The 19,946-nt window shown below is 58.4% G+C and overlaps 1 protein-coding gene across 1 annotated transcript in view; it reads right to left on the bottom strand.

Annotated features, from left to right (window-relative positions):
- SSPO (SCO-spondin) overlaps nucleotides 1-19,946 on the bottom strand; it is an 84,594-nt gene that overhangs the window by 21,635 nt on the left and 43,013 nt on the right. The window contains exons 57-81 of the mRNA XM_078378254.1: nucleotides 19,740-19,865; nucleotides 18,884-18,975; nucleotides 18,355-18,537; nucleotides 16,634-16,798; nucleotides 15,956-16,208; nucleotides 15,660-15,850; nucleotides 14,019-14,189; nucleotides 13,409-13,543; nucleotides 12,019-12,167; nucleotides 11,082-11,176; nucleotides 10,937-10,989; nucleotides 10,112-10,282; nucleotides 9,524-9,694; nucleotides 8,637-8,716; nucleotides 7,714-7,883; nucleotides 7,513-7,559; nucleotides 6,389-6,589; nucleotides 5,917-6,087; nucleotides 5,105-5,302; nucleotides 4,259-4,358; nucleotides 3,637-3,857; nucleotides 3,094-3,261; nucleotides 2,349-2,515; nucleotides 1,427-1,572; nucleotides 495-715 (exon numbers count right to left, since the gene is read on the bottom strand). Of these exons, the coding sequence (XP_078234380.1) occupies nucleotides 495-715; nucleotides 1,427-1,572; nucleotides 2,349-2,515; nucleotides 3,094-3,261; nucleotides 3,637-3,857; nucleotides 4,259-4,358; nucleotides 5,105-5,302; nucleotides 5,917-6,087; nucleotides 6,389-6,589; nucleotides 7,513-7,559; nucleotides 7,714-7,883; nucleotides 8,637-8,716; nucleotides 9,524-9,694; nucleotides 10,112-10,282; nucleotides 10,937-10,989; nucleotides 11,082-11,176; nucleotides 12,019-12,167; nucleotides 13,409-13,543; nucleotides 14,019-14,189; nucleotides 15,660-15,850; nucleotides 15,956-16,208; nucleotides 16,634-16,798; nucleotides 18,355-18,537; nucleotides 18,884-18,975; nucleotides 19,740-19,865 (3,845 nt within the window). The remainder of the gene's footprint in view (nucleotides 1-494; nucleotides 716-1,426; nucleotides 1,573-2,348; nucleotides 2,516-3,093; nucleotides 3,262-3,636; nucleotides 3,858-4,258; nucleotides 4,359-5,104; nucleotides 5,303-5,916; nucleotides 6,088-6,388; nucleotides 6,590-7,512; nucleotides 7,560-7,713; nucleotides 7,884-8,636; nucleotides 8,717-9,523; nucleotides 9,695-10,111; nucleotides 10,283-10,936; nucleotides 10,990-11,081; nucleotides 11,177-12,018; nucleotides 12,168-13,408; nucleotides 13,544-14,018; nucleotides 14,190-15,659; nucleotides 15,851-15,955; nucleotides 16,209-16,633; nucleotides 16,799-18,354; nucleotides 18,538-18,883; nucleotides 18,976-19,739; nucleotides 19,866-19,946) is intronic.

Below are 19,946 nucleotides of genomic sequence, written 5' to 3'. Positions count from 1 at the left end.
AGAGGAGACTGGGCTAAGCGCAGAGCAGTGGCCCCAATCCGAGGGCCCCCTCCCCTCATTGTGGTGGTGGGCTCCCTCTAGGCTCTGCTGCTCGGACAGCTCAGGAAACCCAGAGGCTCCAATTTCCACAGGGTGGGGGACCCCGGGGGCCAGCTACCCCCTCCATCTGCCTGTCCTGCCTCACAAGCCTGCTGTGAGTCGTGGGAAAGAAACGCGCCAGCATCACATGAGACTCTGGGTCGAAAGACTCAGGCAGACAAAGGGTTCCCCCTTAAATTGGCCGCCGCCCCCTCGGACAAAACATGCGAGTCCAGCCTCCAGACGCCCGAGGGCACCCGCTCGTTCCCAGCGGCCCCACCCAGCCTGGGTGCAGGACCATAGGAGCTGTAGCACCTCGACATCCGGAGGGCCAGGGGTTCTTCCCGCCGCGGGTGCCCAGGGCAGGCACAGGCCCCCGGGCGAGGGCGAGGGCCAGGCTGCCCGCCGGGTCTTACCGTGGCAGTCCAGTGTCTGGCAATACTTGAGGTCCAGCCGGGGGCCGGCGCAGTCTTGGCCCCCGTTGGCAGGCGCGGGGCTGGTGCAGTGTCGGGACCTGGTCATGTTCCCGAGCCCCCCACAGGTCAAGGAGCAGGGGGTCCATGGAGTCCAGGGGGTGAAGCCCCCATCCACGGGGCAGAGGGAGAAGATGCAGGCCAGCTGCCCGTTGTCGCAAGAGCTGGGGGGGGGGAGGAGAAAAGCACTGTGACAGGCCAAGCGGCGATTAGAGCTCTGGCCAAGGCAGATACTGGGTGCGGGTCCTGGCACGACCGGAGGTTGGACTCCAATCCCCAGAATCCCCAAACTGGACACTGGTCCAGGGGATGCTGGGAGCCCTCTTCAAAAAAAAAGGCAATCCTTCCCTAGCTCTGGGTCAGAGGACGGGAGGCTCCCCCAGGCTGGCTCTCCCGCTTGCTCCCTGATGCTGGACGGGAAAAGCCAGGCTCTGACCCCACACCCTGCCGGTCAGGAAAGAGAAGGAAAGCGCCTCTGAGCAGGGGAGGAACGGAAGAAGTGTCCTCCCGCTGAGTCAGGCCCTGGGAGTCCCTCTAGCCGGGGTCTGCCAGCTCTGGGGACCACCAGCGGTTGGTCTGTGGGCTTCGAGGCAGGACTCTCCCCGAGGCTGACCCGGCAGCTTCTGTGCTTTCCTCTCTTGGAAGGAAGCAGCCAGACCATCGCCCCCCACCGTGGCTATAAGGACGCTCAATGAAAGCCACCAAATCCCCGGTGGCTCTGCCAGTAGCAATCCCCCCCCCCCTTGCTGAGTTTTCTCATTCAGGTGCCACACACGGCAGGGAGATGCTGCCGACAGCATTCAAGAAAGAGAGAATGTGGCTACGTGGCTGGCACGAGGAAAGCCTTCCTGGCAACCTCCCTGTGGGCCCCTCACCAGTTGCTGCAGGAAGAGTAGACAGTGGCCTTTGGTGGCACTTCCTCCCCCAGGGAGAGCCTCCGGCCCTGGACAGTGAGGAGGGGATCTGCAGAGTGCTTCTGGATCATCTTCAGGGACTCCTCAGTGAGGACGCAGGGGCACTCCTGAGCCACAGAAATCGACAGAAATAGAGAGGAAGAAAGAGCATGTGTGAGAAAGAGAGAGAGGGCTCCCAGGAAGATGTCCAAACGGATGCATGCCTGCGTGCGCATCAAAGGAGCCACACTGGTGCTTCCTTAAGAGTAAGAGTTTTCTCCTTCAAGGGCCTGTCCATCACACCCCTTCCATCCCCAGATGGAAACTCTGGCTCTCAGACCTTTGCTCTAAAAGCAAAGTATTTCCTACGATTCAGGAAATACTTTAATAGGAACAGGAGGTGGGAAGGTGACAGCTGGCTTTCACACCCTTGCTCAATTCCACGCCAGTCCTGGCTTCTGCTCCCACCTCAGACTCCTCAGCTAGAGAAGAAGGCCCAGGACTGGGTGAGATGCCACCGAGCAGCGGTTCTTAGTAGCATCCTTTCCTGCACTGTTAAAAACTGTCAGGTCTGAAGGCTACGAGCCTACCCCATCTTTCACAGCCTACAAATTAGCTTGCTTTCATTCCCGATGGGTCACCAGGAGATACAGGACACTTCATTTGGATTGCTCAGAGTGGATATGGCCAGTTCAGCTGAAACCCAAATGCAGCTTCTTCCGAAAATGTCTTCACCATTCCACCCAGTTTGACCCAGAGTGCTGAGGGTCAGAGTCTTCGAAATGAATCAGGAGTCCCAACTTAATAGCCCTGACGAATTCAGGAGCATCGACTCTATAACAGCAATCAGGTGGTGGAAAGAGAAAGCGAGAGAACGAGAGAGAGAGAGAGAGGAGGTCCTCACCATGACGCAGCCTCCCTTGTGCTGGTAGGTGCCCACTGGGCAGTGGCACCCCTCTTCGCAGCCATCCGAGAAGCACTCCATCCGGTGAGTGAGGTGGGCACAGCTGTAAGGACACCCTTCCTCCTGCAGGCACTCCCGATACAATCGGCCAACCGGGCAGCCCACCTCTGAAAGCGGGGAGGAGAGACGCCCGAGTCATACCCGGCTGGCACACAAGAAGTACGCAGGAATCCTCCCTGGAGGAAGCTCCCCAGGAGGCGACCTCTACCCCCCGCCCGGAGCAGGTGCAGCCAACAGGTGAGGGAAAGAGATGGATCCCTCGTGTCCTGGTCGTCCCCGTGCCCCACTCCGCCATCATCCACGGGGGGGGGGGGGAACGTCCCCACCACCCAGCAAAGCTGCCTGGATCTGGCTCAGGATCGAAACCCCTACCTTTTCCAGGAACCCCAGAACGGTGGAGCTGGACGGGACCCGCCATGAGGGCCACCGAGCCCAATCCCCTGGCACACAGCTGGGAAACATAGCCTTCTCCACAACACCCAGGACAGCCGCCCCCGGGAGACTGTGAAGCGTCCCCCACAACCGCCCGGTGAGGTGGGTTGGAGGGAGAGATCTGCCAGGGCCCGAGGAATATGTGCGAGCTGGATCTCTCGGAAGGATCCTCTCGTCCTCTGTACCACAGGGGATCCCACGGTGGATCCCGAGGGGTGAGGAAAGGGCTTGCTTGGGGAGCCAGTGGACTCACCGAGGCACACCTGGGTGTTGCATGTCTTGCTCTGGACCGGCAGCCCCTGGCAGTCCGGCCGAGGACACCGGCGATGGCGCACCTGCTCTCCCCCTCCGCAAGAGACGCTGCAGGGGCCCCACGGGGCCCAGGGACCCCACGCCTCCACCTCCTCCTCCTCCTCCTCCTCTGTGGGATACGGGGAAAGCAGGACTCCAATAAGCTCCCTGGAGAGACAGACCCACCCTCCCGTTCCTCCGATCCTTTGCTCCTGTGGATCGGAGGCCCAGCCGGCAGCGAAGCAGCTGGATTGCACCCAGGGTGGCCCCAATCCGCCTCCTAGAAGGAGAGAGGCAGACACTCCCTTCACCCTCAAAGAATGCAGGCCAAGTCCTTCAAAGGACCACGCGGAGGGTTTTTTCCACAACAAAAAAGAGGATGTTTTTAGGCACATCAAGATGCCTTCTTTGCCCAAGAAAGGGACCCCCACCCGCTTGTCTTCCCTCGCCCCCTTCCCTCCCTCCCTCCCTCCCTCTGGCTGCCCCCTCCCACCCCGATCCTCACCTGGGCAGCCCTGGCTTTGGCAGGGCCTCTGCTGCTCTTTGCCTCCCAAACATCCCCGGCCCCCATTCTGGGGAGCTGGGTTGTCGCACCCCCGGAAGCGGAACTGGGCCCCCTCCCCACAGCTCTGGGTGCAAGGAGACCACGGCCCCCATGTGCTCCAGCCCCCATCCAGGTGACATAAGGGGTCCACACGACACTGCAGGTGTCCGGCCACACAGGTGCTGGGGGAGAAAACAGCGGGGGGGGGGGGGGGAAGAGAGAAGGCTTGTGAATCTTGGCTCTCCCAGATCTGAAATGTAGCCTGGGAGCAGCCAGGACCCAGGAGAGAATCTCCCATTTTGGGCAGGGTGGGGGTGGGGGGGAGAGTGGACATTGGGTTTGGGTGTTGGGCAGCAAATGGCCCTTGAGGAGTCTCTGGAAGAGGGGCCGGAGGCTGCTCAGGATCTGAGATGCAGAGAGGGCACAGAAGCGGATGCGGTCCTGTGGTTATTGTTGTGAAATGGGGAATGGGAATGGGAATTCCCCCGTTGATTTTGGCCTTGGGCAGCAAAATGCCTCGGGACAGCCCTGCTGGTGTTCAAAGCTCACAGGGGCCCCTCCCTCCCTCCCTCTCCCTTCTCACCAGTTCTGGCAGGGCCCGTAGACGGTCTCCCCCGGCTGAGCGATCTCCCAGGGAGGCAATCCTGCCCAGGGGGACGAGAGGTTCCCTCTTTCGGGGGCACCTGTCGGGAAGAGGGGAGAGGAGCACCAAGTGGCTGGGGGGGGGTCTCCATCAGCCTCACGGAAGGACGTGGCATGGCCCGCTCAGCCTCCTTCCGCTAAGACGGCGTCACCCACCCTCCTCAAAGCAAAAACACACCCTGGGATTTATACCCCTCACCTCTTCCCCCCCCCAAAAAAACCCACCACCCCCACCATGAACTCAGGCAGCCCCCTTCCACACCCGGCTCTCTCCACGGGGGCTCGGCAACCACAGGCTCCCATCACAGCATGTTGCCCGGGGTGATGGGAACTGTAGTTGTACCCCTCCGGGGGGGATGCTATGAATCGTGGCTACCGGACAGGCCTTGGTGGAGGCCGGTGTTTAGAAAAGGTTTCTAGCATAGCCCCGCTGCCCCTCAGACCTATTTTCCGGTTCTTGAGTGGAGGCCATTGGGAGGCCCTTCCCCTTGCTCCTGATCATAGGGGGCAAGGGGGGGGTGTCTTCACAGAAGGGCTTTCTAGCTCACATCTCCTCAGTCAGAACCACCTGCCCCCCGCCCCCGGCACAGCCTGTCCCCCACCGCCCCCAGTTCATCTTGAGAAAGCAGAAGCCTTAAGTGAGGGTGAAGGGACCTTTTGGAGAAATGAAACCAAGGAGCGTGGGGGTGTTTTTTGAAATGGGGAGGGCTCAAAGGCGCAAAGGGAGGTCAGGAGGAAAATGCAGGCAGGATTCAGAGGCCCCTGCCGGGATGGGAGCAACACTCACCCAGCTGGGCATCCCGGTACTTGCAGGGGCACTGGGCTGGAGGGACGCAGGCGTCGTCCTGGAGCAGCTGCTTGTTGGGGCAGGCGCAGGCCGGCTGACAGCCTGGGCTGTCTGAGCAGGCAGTCTCCGGGTGCAGATCCTCGCAGGTGCGTGGGCAGGCCTTGCCACAGGGGAAGGACACCTGGCCCCCACCACAGCCTGGTGGAGAGACAGGAAAAGCCACCCGAGGCTCTTCTCTGTGCCCCTCCTGGCAAACAGTTCTGCTGCCCATCCAGCTGGTGTGGATCCAGAAGCACCGTGCCTCCCCCAGCCGAGCCCCTCGCCCTGGCAAGGGCATTGCACAGCCCCAGCACAAACTGTGTGATGCCTACAACAGAGGCATCACTACTCCTGCGCAGGAATTTGCATGGCCTCTGCACTCAAGCAGCCACGTGGGATAACCGCCACACATACGAGCAAGCCATTTGTCTGAAGTACTTGTTCATACCCGTTGGGTAAACCTCCTACCAGATCATCCTAGGGGAACACTGCGCAGGATTTGCCCAACTTCCTACACAGGAGCAGCTCCTCCTACGTAGGACACCCAGCTGGTATTTGAAATAGCTTGGCTATTATTCTTATTTATTGATTTATTGGCCAGATTGATCTTGCACTTATTTGTTTCAGGCCCAGAGGCTGTGTGTATTACTCCACAGGCTGTCTGCAGGCCGGGGGGCGGGGGCTGGCTCCCAGTAGCATCCCCATCCCATCCCGTAGGGAAAAGGGGAGTCGAAAACTGCAAATATTCCCACAGGGCCGTCGCTTCTCCTCACCTTCACACTGAGTGCGTCCGTCATGGCAGGGGTGGCTCTGCCGGGCTTCTCCGGGGCACGGCAACCCCCCAAAACGGGCTGGGGGGTTAGTGCACTCTCTGGTCCGCACAGACTCGCCGGCACAGGCGTTGCAAGAGGTCCACCCAGTCCACGTGCTCCAGCCCCCGTCCACTGCCAGGCACAGAAAGGGTGCATGTGGGGCGGGGGGGGGACTGTGTTTGGGGAGCCTAGCCCAGCCTCAACCACAGGAGTGCATTGGGAGCTAAGCTAGATGACGATGGGGAAGAGGCGTCCTGTGGATGGGATCCTGGGCAAGGTTTGCCCCCTGACCCACAGCAGTTGCCAAACCTGGTGTGTGTGTGAGGAAGGGGATTTGCGCTCACAACACATCCTGCCCCGAGAGCTCTGGAGGGGGACTCTTCGGTTATTGCAGCCCACCCACCCCCCCACCTTCCTGTCTGAGCCTTTGTACCTGGGCAGAAGGTGGCCGTGGGGCACTCGGTCCTCTGGAGCTGAACCCCACTCTCTCCGTGGTACTCCTGAACCCCCTCGCACTCGGGACCGCCATGCTGGGGCTTGGGGCAACTGCAGGTCCGGTAGCGGGTCACCATCTCCTGGCCACACGTCCTGGAGCAGGGGCTCCATGGGGACCAGTCACACCAGCCGCCCGGAACTGGGGTGGAGGGAGAGAGAGATGCAAAGAGGTCACTGGAGCCCCGGAGCCCCGACCCCCTCATCCCTCCTCCTCCCCCCCCTTCACACAAGGATGCTGAAAGAGCCGGACAAGGCATTGGACTCATCGTGGGGCAGGGCTGGGCCACCTGCAAGTCTCCGGGCTACTCCCATCAGCCTCATGGGGGGAGTATCCAACCTATAACTAGAGACTCGGAGTGGGGGGGGCATGCGGGAGAGATGTGGTGGAGAACCTCCAGCAGCCCAGGGGACTCCGTGCGCTCTGCACCAGACCCTGCCTCCCTGAAATGGGCACCCCTGCCCCACCCCCAATTTTCTTTTACAATTAAACAGCTCCCACTTGGGGGGATTTTCACCCCATGTTTGGCCCACATACCTGTCCATACTTTCTTCAGAACTGGAAGTGACTTCAAGAAGGTGAATCTGGGTGGGTGGGGCTTGAGGGTGATCTCAAGATACCCACAGGCCGCATTTTCCCCATCCCTGATACAGAGATGATGATATCTTGTGGTCTCCCCCCCCCCCCATCTTGAGCAGCTACCTGCCAATATGTGGATTGCTACTTGCAGTCTCACTTCCTTCCTACTTCTTTTCCACATTTGAGTTGCGGTGGTTCCCCCTGATTTACCCAGCATGGAGTCCTTGTGAGGAGGCCAGCCAATCGCCCCAGCATGGAGCCAGCTTTTGGGGACTTTCCTCCTCGAATGGACCTCCTGAGACCATAAATCATCTCCCCCGCTCCAACAGAGGCATTTGTTTTTGCCTAAGTGCTAGTTTCCAGAATACGGTCTCCTCTTCAACAGCCACCCGCTCCACGTGAAGCCCCTGCACTCTGCCGGTCGAAGGCAACCTCCGGCATCTGGCAGGGCGCCTTCTGTCCCTCTGGCTGCCCAAAAGACTCACCTGCGCAGGCCTGGTGGGTGCAAAGCAGCTTCCCTTGGGAGCAGGTGCTAGAGGGACGGAAGAGGGAGACCCGGTGGGGGAGTGAGCCTCGCCGGGCTGGTTGGCCATCCCAGCCAGACCTTGGGGGAGACCCGGCTGGCACCACCCCGCCTCACCTTCCCCTCCCCTCCCACCCAACCCCCCCCCCCGGGCTGAGCTCACCAGGTGTTGCAGCCATCCGGGTGAGGGACGGTCGCTCCCGGGGGGTGCCGGTGTCCAGAGAGCAGGTCCAGGCAGGGACAGTTCTCCTTCTCCACGCAGGCCGTGCCGTTCCCGTCCAGAACTCTTCCTCCAGTGCAATAGCAGCCAGGCTCACAGGCCCACAGGCAGTGCTGGGGGTTGGGGGAGTGGAGGGGGAGGTGAACACAAGCCACGAGAGGGGCCACAAACACACACACACACACACAGACACACACAGAGGTACGTACATGGGAAGTGGACCGATGGGCTCCCACAGGAAGGACTGGGATTCACACCGATGGGTCCCAAGTGGCCGCAGCAGGAGTGCCAGGATAGGTTCCCACCGGTTGCCGCCCATTCCCTGAAATCCCACCGCCCAGCCAGCAGGGCCATGGCCTTCCTGACTGGGGAATCTGGGCACCGGAGTTCCGCAAAGCAACACATGGTGTGCATGCGAGCAGGCAGGTGGAGCCCCCTGAATTAAAGGGAAGTGACCCTTCCATAGGAACAAAGAGATCACCTTCAGGTGACCTTCCCAGGACACATTGGTAGGATGATGACAATGTCCCAGCAGTGTGGCCCCTGGGATTCTGGAAGCCTCCCTCCGAAGAGGTCTGTCTCCCATTCCTCGCGACCTCTGGCCCCAAGCCAGACCGCAGTCTCCTCCACCCCCAGGTCTTTGGACTCCTGGGGGTGCCCAGCCCACAAACTGGGCACTCTGGGGGTGGGGGCAGCGATGGCCAGAGAGAGCCCTCCCTCCTCGGTCCCTCCTGTCTCTCTCCCTCCCTCCCTCTGCTGAGGATAAACATGGGAGGGCGTTGGCCCTTCAGGGGGCACAGGGGGCACCCAAAGTGGGGGTTCAAAAGCCCATCGTCCTGGGGAGCGGGCAGTGCCCTGGATCTCACCGAAAGGTCATCACAGGAGCGGGGGCACGGGGGCCCACAGCTGCTGAAGACGGAGCCGCCCACTGCAGAGCAGTCCAGACCTGCGCAAGAAGGCAAAGCCGGTGAGGCGCAAGGAGAGAGGAAGGCTGAGGAGACCTGGGTGGGAAGCCCAGAAACTCACTGGCCAGATCGTGCCCTCTCTCACAGCCCAGCAGATCTCACGGCAGGGTTGTGGTGAGGATTCAAGCGCACAGGGAACAACCCTGCGTGCCCCTCTGGGGCACTCCGAGGAGGAGAGGAAAGCCAGGGCTGCAGCAGGTGGACGGTGGCCTCGAGGCACCAAGGCTAGCAGGGCGGATTAGCAGAGGTGAAGACCTCCGAACTTTCCACCCTCACCCCAGACTGCCCGGTTAACTCTGAGCTTCATGGCAAACCTCACAGGAGCTAGGAGAGAAACAGCTTTGCCAGGAGCAAGACACGCTGGCTACGCTCTCCCTCTTGCGAAGCAAAGTGTTTGAGAACAATTGGGCAAATAAGAGCCATGACGTTTGCAAAAGACGGCCCCCTGCCCCTCCTTTATTAAGACAGACCGGTCCAGCGGCCTGCCTTTCGGCACTGTCCTTGTGGGGGAAAGGCTGGTTACAGAGCCTGTTCGGAGGAGTGCCTGCACCCGAAAATTTGCCATTGCCCTCCTGCAGGCAAATACCAAATATCAATCTTTCTGGAGCCATGGCACGGGGGCAGCTCTTCCTTCCTTCCTGACCTGATGCTCACCCTTTTAAGCAGACCCTAAATCCCACCACCACCGTGCCCGCCCACCCCCCACAATGGGTGGGGAGAGTCCTTGTCTGGTGCCATTAACAGGTCTCTCCTGGGGAGGACCTGCTTTTTCCCTTTGGGTAGCTCACCTGGGCACGGGTTCAAGCCACAGGCCTCCACCTGTGTAGGAGGCCCCTCGCAATAATCCCCAGAGCCCTGGGGGGCAGGACTGTCACAGGCTCTGATCCGGCTCCGCATGCCTCCCCCACAGCTGACGGTGCAGGCGGTCCATGGGCTCCAGGACCCCCAGGCCCCATCCCCTGCAACAGAGAGAGAGAGAGAGAGAGAGAGAGAGAGAGAACCCTTCCATCGGCCCGGCCAGCAGAAGAAGGGCTTTCTTGGGCATGAGCCCCCTACTTCACCCCTTCTGAAACTATGCCAAACCCCCACCCCGCAGTCCATAGGATGGCCTGACATGACACACTACTCAGCCATAGGGACCAGACAGAGAAAGTCTGTGGCAAAAGCTCTTTTCTCCCAAGTCATGGCTCACCCATGCTTCGAACGGGGGGCGGGGGGGCTGAAGCACTAAGCTAGCTGGAATCCTTCTCCCCCCAGCCCACCCACCCCCTACAGCTGGGCTTACAAACCCCCCCCCCCGGCTAGCCAGGGCCTCCCGGAATAAAAGGCCAAGGGACTGGTGTGCAAGGGGGGGAAATGACGGGAGAGGGTCTTACTGGCACAAGGCTGGATGTGGCAGGGCTTCTCCTCCCGTTCGGGTCCCAAGCACGGCGTCCCCGTCCCAGAGGGAGGAGGGTCCGTGCAAAAGCGGTAGCGGTTCTGCAGTCCCAGCCCGCAGGAAGCGGAGCACTCACTCCACGGAGCCCAGGCCGACCAGAGGCCGTCCACTGGCAAACAAAAGGGAGGAAAGTCAGAGGCCGGATCAGGAACACCTTCTCAAGGGGAGAGGCAGCCTGTCAGTCAGTCAGATGGATGGATGGATGGATGGATGGATGGATGGATGGATGGATGGATGGATGGATGGATGGATGGATGGATGGATGGAGAGAGATGGATGGATGGATGGATGGATGGATGGATGGACTGAGAGATAAGATGGATGGATGGATGGATGGATGGATGGATGGATGGATGGATGGATGGATGGATGGATGGATGGATGGATGGATGGATGGATGGAGAGAGATGGATGGATGGATGGATGGATGGATGGATGGATGGATGGATGGATGGATGGATGGATGGATGGATGGATGGATGGATGGATGGATCCTTAACCACACCTTTCTCCTTAAAAAGGACCCAAGACGGCTTACATTGCTAACACACAATATGAAAGCTAAAAACAGCGAATCTACAAATACTACTAAGGACTGAAGGAATACCATACCAAAAACTTCAGCTGCTCCAAAACACATTTTAAAACAAGGCACAACAATCCATTTAAAAACAAAACACATGGCTGTGGACGACGGAGGATCCTTGGAAAGGACCTGATTTCCCCAAGGGGGGGGGTACATTTGGGCTGAGCCGGTTCTCACCGTCTCCACAGGCTGCGCGGGAGCAGTTGCCCACCTGGCCAGAGAGGCAGGAGCTGCAGGGGGAGAGAAAAGAGCCCGGTGAGGGTGGCGGGGTCAGCCGGAGGGGCAGAAAGGGAGCAAGAAGGGTGCCGGACCGGGCACTGACCAGTTCTCACAGCCCTTGGGCACCACGTCTCCTGGCGCATAGAGCATCCCATCGATGGCACAGGGGCACTCCTCGGCTGGCACACAGAGGTTGTTCTACAAGGGAGAGAAGGGGTGTGCAGGTGGGGGGACATTGCTGGGGTCAGAGGCCGAAATGGTCCCTCTCCTCCACCAACCCCCCCCCCCTTGTGCTCCAGAGGCTGCTGTCTGCACACACATCGAAACCCCGGTTGGCAGCTGAAGAACACCTCCCCCTCCCTAGGTGGCAGATGAAACAAGAGACGCTGCCCACATGTTCGCTGTTCACTTTCCTGTGGTCAGAAGCCGAAGGGGCGAAGGAGAACCAGAGGATGGCCTGGCGGTTCTCCCAGTTTTCCTCTGCAATGAGGGCTGGACGCTTGGCTCTAAGCCTTTAGCCAAGGCAGAGTCTCCCGGGGAGCTGAACCCATAGCCAGGAACAACCAATCCTATATTGGGAGAGTTAGCTAAGAAAGGGTGAGGAAGGGCAGGTGGGCAGGCGGTCCCCCTATGGACCGCCAAAGCCAGAGACATTGCACTCTTGGCCACTTTTTGGAAATCCTCCTCCCTGGGATGGTTCAGAGGTCATCTAGATGTCCAGAAAGAAAACCAGAGGGTAGGGTAATTGTGGGATCTCCAACAGGAGTAGGAAAACCATTATTGGAATAGAAAACGTCAGCTATCAGGGAAGGTTGGGCTAGCCCTTCTCTCCTCGGGCGGCGAGTTGTCCCGCCTGGCTTCTCCCTATGCTCTTACGAAGCTTGCACCACCGTTCCGGCCTGGGTCACTCCCCCTGACCCTTGGCTTGGGGTGCCTGAGCAGCTGAAATGACTTGAGGTGAAGAGAAACTTGATTCCCTGTTTATCCTGAGGTGCAGCTTCTTCTGGACTGAAACGGAGTTGGCAGGAATGGAGACTCACCAGCAGGACAGTGGCGTTGGGGCAGTAACAGCCAGGGTGGCAGATCCAGTTGGTGGCGCTGGGGCCTGTACTGAGCTCTGCGCAAGAAGCTGGCTGGTCTGCGCACTCCTGCCACACCTTCCCCTCCGGGCAGACTCCTGGCTCCTCCCCTGTCAAAGAAGAGGAAAGGGAGGTGGGCTGGTCATCTCAAGGGGTCAAAGGAGGAAGGGATGAATCCCAAGAGGCCAAGGTCTGGAGTTTCAGAGGAACTTTGGGGCACACACATGCACCCCGCCTCCTGTTCCATCACCTTTCCAGCCTGCACATGGGGTTCCGGGCACCAGCAAACCATAGCGCTGTGAGTGACGCTTCCCTGAAACTCGGGATCCCCAAAGCAACGTTCTGATCAGGAAAGGCTTGCAAAGGAAGCCAGGGCCAAAGGCCTGCGCCATGAATTCTGTGTACCTGCAGGTGGAATGGCTTTGCAGAAACTGCAGACCCTCTGAAGCAGCAACTGGAAACGGCTTATGGGGAGGATGGGGTGGGGAGGCAACAGTAAGGGCTGCCCAGCCATGCAAGGCGTTGCCTTGGAAGGGGGTGGGCTGTCCTTCACAGGAGCTTTTAAATTAAGGTTGGATAGTCACCGGCCAGGGAGGTTTTCCTGCTTCCTGGGGTGTGTGTGGAGGGGGTGGACTCTGTGACCCCTGGAGTCCCTTCCTGTATATACGTTCAGTGGCTCTGTGTTTACCACTAGCAAATGGTGTGGGTACCTGTGCACCAGAGGTTGGTCTCATTCTTCACAAAGCTACTTTTAAATGCTTAATAGGTGTTTAGCTATTATTGTAGCTTAATGGCTTTTTAATCTGTGATTTATTTTGTTTTCACTATTACTTAATAAACAAATATAGGACAGAAAAGAAAAAAATAACTAACAAAAACATAAACTCAATTTCAAATCAAAACTCATCATACATAATACATCCAGTGCTCCCTGGCACCCTCAGGATGATGATGATGATGATCCTCGTCCTCCTCCTTTACAATTTACAGTTTCTCTCCCAAAATAAAATGATTCTTGTCCAGGGGTCTAACCTTTCCTTTTCCCAAACCAATGTGTTTTTTAAAAAAATCCATATATCTTCAAAATAATTTGCTTTCAATATTCCCTTTCTACCTTTCGGTTCACATGTTTGTCGTTGATAGCCCTAATACTTGTTTTCAGCTTCTGAAACCCCCTTGTGTCCCCTCCCTGGGAGAAACACAGCTACACGGGATAGCAGAGAAATAAAAATTCCCCAGGCTTGCGTCTCCTGGCAAAGCTGCGTTTTCTGGGGGCTTTGGGTTAGGAAACACGGCGCCCTTTGACTCCACGCTACCTGCCCAGGACAGAGAAGCTGAGCAGCAGGCTCACCGGGACAAGGGCGAAGGTTGCAGGTGGCAAACTCGATCCTGCGCAGGATGCTCAGGCTGGCTCTCGTGCGGTTCTGGTAGCCACCCCCGCAGGGGACGGAGCAGGGTGACCAGGGCCCCCACTCCATGCCAGAACCTGTGTGGAGAGGAGGAGAAAGACCGGGGGGGTGTCGGGGGGAGGAATGGGAAAGGCTGGGTCGAGGTAGCTTAAGACCCGCCATGTGGCTGCATGAGAAGACCCTCACAGACGGAACGAGAACATTCGGGCCAAAGGACCTAAGGATCCGAGAAGGACCGAACCCTCTGGCGGGTCTCAGTCTGCCACACGTTTGATCACTTCTGGTCTCCACTTCACCCGCGGAGGTGACAGCAGGGGGGCAGGATAATATTGCCCCCACCCTGCGAGCTCAGCCCCTGGTGGCACCCTTGGGCCAGCTCCGGTGGAATTCCGCTAGCCATCCGCGGCTGATCCTGGTTCCAGGCCAGCCTTGGGCAGGGGATGCTGTTCTGTCCTGGGCCCCCAAGCCCACCCTCCCGACGGACCCCCATGACGGCAGATGCCTGCCACCTGTCCCCCCCCGGCTGCCACCCCCCCTCCTGGCTCCCCTCACCCAAGCAAGGCGGAAGGCTGCAGAACTCCACCTCCACATTAGACCCCTGGCAGGGCTGCCCTCCGTCGGCGGCAGGTGGCTCGGAGCCAGAGCGGAAGCGACGCCGGGTGCCCACGTTGCAGGAGCGGCTGCAGGAACTCCAGGCGGTCCAGGCACTCCAGCCGCAGTCCACTGGAGGTGGGGCAGGGTGGGGGGAGAAATGAGGAAGGTTTGGGGGGGTCTCTCTGGGTCCTTTCCCCAGTGCCAGGCCCCCAGCCCCTTGCCACTCTCCAAAAGAGTCCTTCACTTCGCTTGTCTGACTCTCACAGAGCTTGGAAGCCTTGTTCCTTTGGACTTTGAGTCCCAGAATCCCCCACATCCTGTGCCGGCTCAGGATCCTGGGACCCGTAGTCTCAAAAGTTATTTTTCCAAGCTCTGAATGAATCTACCTCTTGGAGCCAGTGAGTCCTCTGGGGAGAGGCGCCCACACCCCTCGCCACCTGCCCTCTCCCCACAGCCAGGGGCAGACCGACATTTCGGGGGCCTTCTGCAGTTTGAACTGTTGGGGGCGCTCCTTGGCAACCAGCAACGAGGTCTGGGTCACCCCTGCTTTCTTTTTTCAATGGGGTTCTTCCGCGACAGACCACCACATTTTGTTTTCCCCTTCAAGGTGGACTGAAGTCACTTCTGGGGCCCCTCCAGAATCAGGGTGGGGGCTGCAGCTTCGGCTCCGTGAGTTTCCCAGTGGGTCCCCCCCTGCCCTCAGCCACAGGGACTAAGCCCCCCAGGACCTCAGCCAGGCTGAAGGGCAACGTCCCTGGGATGGAGGATGGAGGAGAGAGCAGGGAGCCACATGTGGGCTCGTGAGCAACCATGATGGAAATGTCAACCCATGGGAAGGAGGAGGGGCCTCCGCCACAGACTGACTGGTTTGCTTCTTGGTTTGCAGGCTAACTAATCAGAGGGGCTTGTTTGTTTTTTCCCCCTGGGGCTAGAGAAAACTCTGCCCTGGTTTCTTCCCTTCTCCTTCTCATGAGTTTTGAGAGACTCCATTCTTGTCTCAGAGATCCTTCTTCACCTTGGAAGAGGCCGGGTCTCTGCACCGGGAGATCCTCCCAGCCACTGTGGGCGGAGGAAACCAACCTTACTTTGGCTACTTTTTCCTTTCTATCCCCCTTAAGCCTAAGGTGTGCCTGTTTCAGAAATGGGCCTTTAAGTGAGTCAAGGACACAAAACCTTTCAAACTTAAAGATCGCTTCCTGAGTCTTATTTCCTAAAGTGCTAGGCTTTGGAGACGGTGGATACCAGGAACCACTGGGTAAATCTATAGTTGATGCTCACCTTAAGGAGCTGGCCTTCCGCTGTGCCTTTTACTGGAACTAAAGCATGTTCCAGGACTAACTCTCAATACAAAAATCCTTGAAAAAGGTCCCTTTGGGCTGCTGGATCGATGCTGGGCCAACAGGCTTGGGTAGAGAAACATCTGTTTCCATTCCAGAATTCACTTCCACTCCCTGAAACCCCCCCTCCCCATACAGCCCTTCCTCTTTCGTCTTTGGGCTCCACCAGCCTCCAAGCGGAGGGTTTTTTGAGTCCTTCTAGCTGGCTGGTGGCATGGGCCAGGCCAGAGTGCAGGGGCTCCACCTGTGCATTCAGCTTTACCTGGGCAGGGCTCGGCCGTGCACTCCATTTCCCCGTCTCGGCAGGTGCTGGAAGGGAGAAGAGACCCCCCCCCTTCAGAAAACAATCTGTTTTGGGCACTTCGGGTCCAAACGGCTGGACGGTCCCATGGGAGCAAGGGAGAGGCCCCTCCAGGGTGACCCCGGCCGGCCGCTCTCTGGAGCAGCGCGAGCCTTCTCCCCCTCAGGACTCGGAAGGACCCCACCTGCTCCCCCTCCGGCCTTCCTCCGTCCCTGAGCTGGGGGGCAGGGGGCAGCTGCCTCTCCCTCCCTCCCTACCAGTGGTTGCAGGCATCCAGGGCCACGGTGCTGCCCCTCTGGTAGAGCTGCCCTCGGTGGTAGCACGGGCATTCGCTGAGGGGCACGCAGGTGCCATTCTGGAGGAACAGCCCCTCGGCACAGGCGCAGCCCTCCTGGCACTGGGAGGTGCACTCCACCTGGGTGCCCCGGTCCAGGCAGAGGCGGGGGCAGGCCCCTCCCTTCCGCCGGCATTCCTCGGCCGTCTGGTAGACCATGTTCCCCGGGCACCGCGCTGCAAGGCAAGGAGAAGCAGAGGTCCTCGTGGAGACAGGGGCAGACCCCGCAGGGCAGAAGGTGTGGAGAGAGAAGCAGGAAAGCAGTGGGGGAGGGAAGAGAGAGAGGCTTCTCTGGAGAGAATGAGGGGCAAGAGAGACGAGTCAGCTGCTTCGCCTTCAAGAGGAGGCGGGGAGCGCTTTCTGCTCAACGGCAGCCTTCTTTTCCCCTACGCTGTGTTTGCACAATCGAAATGGAAACCACGGAGTGGGTTTACTCCCAATGTCCGGTCAGAGGACAAAAGCCAACTGACTTGTACATCACAAAGCAGGAAGCGGATTGGGAGGAGAATCAAACCACGTTTCCCTCTTAAGGCAGCTTTGCTTCTACTGCTGCCCCACCTGGTTCTGCCTTGCGGAGGGAGAAGCAGTGGGCCGTGCTCACCTCTGCAGGGCTGCGTGTTGCAGTCCCGGGTCTGGATGAGGGGTCCCGAGCATCCCGGGCCTCCGTAGGCGGGGTTGGAGCAGGTGCGCTTGCGGGTCTGCACGCCGGAGTCACAAAGAGCCGAGCACTCGGACCAGCTTGTCCACGGAGTCCAGAGGCCTTCCACTGTGGGGGGAGAGAAGCAAGCAGAAAATGGAGGGCTGTGAAGGGAAGGGGGCATATGGAATACAGTATTTACACACACACACACACACACACACACACACACACACACATTTTCTTTACTTAAAATAAATACCCACTGTTCTCCTTAAAAAGAACCCAAGGCAGCTTACATAATTAAAAAGGCAATATTTAAAAGCTAAAAAACAGTAGGTATACAAATATTTAAAAAGAATTAAGCAAGTATTAAAAATGGTAATTAAAATCAAAAGTAAAACACATTTAAAACAACAGAGCACAACAATCTATTTAAAAACTCTTCTCAGGCAGCCAGTCATTAAGGAAAAGTTTGCCTGAAGAGAAAGGTCTTGGCCTGCTTGAAGAAAGACAGCCAAGATGGGGTCAGGCTGGCCTCCAGTGGCAGGGAGTTCCAGAGTCTAAAGGAGCAGCCACCAAGAAAGCCCTCGTCCTATATCCCCACCAGATGCACCCATTAAGGTGGTGGGACCGAGAGAAAGGCCTCCCCTGATCTTAATGCGCAGGCAGGCTAATAGAGGTAGTCTTTTATATAGCTTAATGTTTCCCAAGATGCAAAAGTTCCCTGCTAGCTCACCTTTGCCTGATGATTAGTCTTGGGGTGTGGGAATCGGTAAACAACAGACTCCATTGGCCTACTGATTGGCCAGCTCTGGCAGCTTTGAAGAAATGCTTCCCTGGAGCAATAATGTTTTATCCCTTTGTAACTGAGAAGCTGGTGTACAATGGCCAAATGACATATGTGTCAGCACTGGGCAGGAACTTGTCAGGAGAAATATTACTTGGTGATGGAAGCTGGGTGGAACTACAGCAGGCTCTACCTCTTTGGCACTCAGGTCCTGACCTCTGCCCATATATATATATCAGCAGAAGTCAGGACTGCCTACGGTAGATGCAGTACATTCCAACATTCAGCAGGACCTCCAGTTGCGTCCCCTGTGATTTCTACTGACCCATCATGAAACGCTTGGGTTTCTGAATCAGGTTCTCGGACCAATGGCTTCCTCTGGGGCGGTGGGTCTTTTCTCCCTGACCTCTGGCCCAGGCTTTGCGCAACAGTCCCTTAAGGCAGGGGTCCCCCACCTTTTTGGCACCATGGGCTGGTTTAGCTTGCGTGCATCTGTGCGGGGGGGGCATCCATGTGTGCATGTGGGGGAGCATGCAGGGGGCATGTGTGCATCCGTGCATGCATGTGGGGGAGCGTGCGTGCATCCGTGCGTGGGGGAGCATGTGTGGAAGGGTGTGTGTGTACGTCTGTGTGTGCGGGGGTGGAAGATCTGTCCCCACGGCCCGGTCTTGCCAGGGTCACGGCTCGGGACTGGGCCACGGACCGGGGGTCGGGGACCCTTGCCTTAAGGCACACCAGCCCTCACGCAGGAGAAACTTCCTGTGATGAAACAGGAAGGTTCCTCTTAAGTGACTTTGTGTGTCTGTGTGTGTGTGTGGAGAGAGAGAGAGCAGGGGTTCATGGGAAGCCCACCACCCACATCTCGGTGGCGCCCAGGCAGGCTTCCGCCACTCACCTGGGCAGGGGGGCGTGTCACAGGGCTCCTCCTGCACAGCTTCCCCGTGGCACCCTGCCACGGTCTCAGAGGTACCATTGCAGTGCCGGAACCTCTTCTTGACCCCCACCATGTCCGTGGCGTAGAAACAGGTTTTGGAACAAGGTGACCAAGGGGTCCATTCGCTCCAGAGGGAGGTGATTTCTGCCCACAGAGAGAGGGAGGGGAGGAAGCGAGGTTTAGGTGAGGGGGCTCAGCTGTTCTGCCAAAAAAGGGAAATGCTGGGGAAGCCCCACGGACTCGCAGGGGCTCCCCCTCCTGCTGATCATCAAAGGAATGAAGGTTCTTTCCTGCCTGTCCAGGCTTTTGCGATCAGAGAAGAATTAACAGGCTGTCTGTGTGTGTGTGTGTGTGTGTGTGTGTGTGTGTGTGTGTGTGTGTGTGTGTGTGTGTGTGTGTGTGTGTGTGTGTGTGCGTGCGCGTGCGCGTGCGCGTGCGCGTGCGCGTGCGCGTGCGCGTGTGTGTGTTGAGGGGGAGGCCCTTCTCTTACCTGAGATGCAGATAGTGTGACATTCCCGGACCTCCTGGGCGTCCCCTCGGCATGGAGCACCACCATTGGCAGCCGCTGGGTTGGAGGGAGATCTGCAAGGGGGACAAGACAGGTCTTGAAGTGGGTGTGGGTGTGGGTGGGTGTCGTGGGGGCGTTAGAAAGGAATGGAGTGGCCCAGGGGACTGGTTCTCAACTGCAGCTTTCTGTTCCAAACTGAGCGTGTGATACACTCAGCAGCTGTTTTCAGAACAACAGGCAGCAATTCAAACTCCGTGCAGGCAATATTTCACTATCACTATGAAGAGGAATGCAATATAATTCATATTTAAAAGCATCCCCTTTAATATGGTGCAGAACATCGTACAACCCCCAGCCCTCCCTGCCACGCGCCCGTCAGGTTCTCGTTTCACAGAGAAGGAACTGAGGCAACCCAAAGAAAGAACGGCTCCATCACCAGCTGGCAAGAAGGGCTGCCCGGCAGAGCTGTGTCTGAGCTCAGGGCGGTGCCCACTTGACAGTCAACCTGTTTTAAGAAGCGGCAAGGCTGCAGGATGATGGAGATTCACTTGACAGCTAGCATGGGAAGCAGAACCCGCTCCAGAGTCTGGAAGGGTCCCCTTTCGCCCAGAACCCCAAGAGCCACAGCCGCCGGGAAGCCGTCTCTCCAAAGGGTCACCTCCCAAGGTCCAGCCCCCTCAAGGATCTCTGGCTTTGCTTTGTGAAGGTCACAAACACCTTCAACTTTCTTGGGACCTCTTTTGGGGGGCAGATATGCTTTTTTGGAGAAGGCGGCTAGGGGCCCAGGGCTTGCAAGACCGCTGGGGGCTGGCTCTCCCAGTGCCCTGCCGCTCCTTACCGAAATCTTTGCTGCATTCCAATCCCACAGCTCTGGCCGCAGGCAGTCCAGGGGGACCAGGCTGACCAGCCACAGTCCACGGGGCAGGCCATGGAGTCACAGGTCACGGTGCCATCCAGGCAGACGCTAGAATAAGGGGAGGGAGGGAGGGAGGGAAGGGGCAAGTTTCAGCAGGACGGCAGCTCCACCCCACACAGATCCCCCCTT

Source organism: Pogona vitticeps, chromosome 6, assembly GCF_051106095.1.
Source record: "Pogona vitticeps strain Pit_001003342236 chromosome 6, PviZW2.1, whole genome shotgun sequence".
Lineage (NCBI taxonomy): Eukaryota > Metazoa > Chordata > Lepidosauria > Squamata > Agamidae > Pogona > Pogona vitticeps.
The sequence above is the reverse complement of the archived record's forward strand: the minus strand, read 5'-3'. Positions and strand labels throughout refer to the sequence as shown.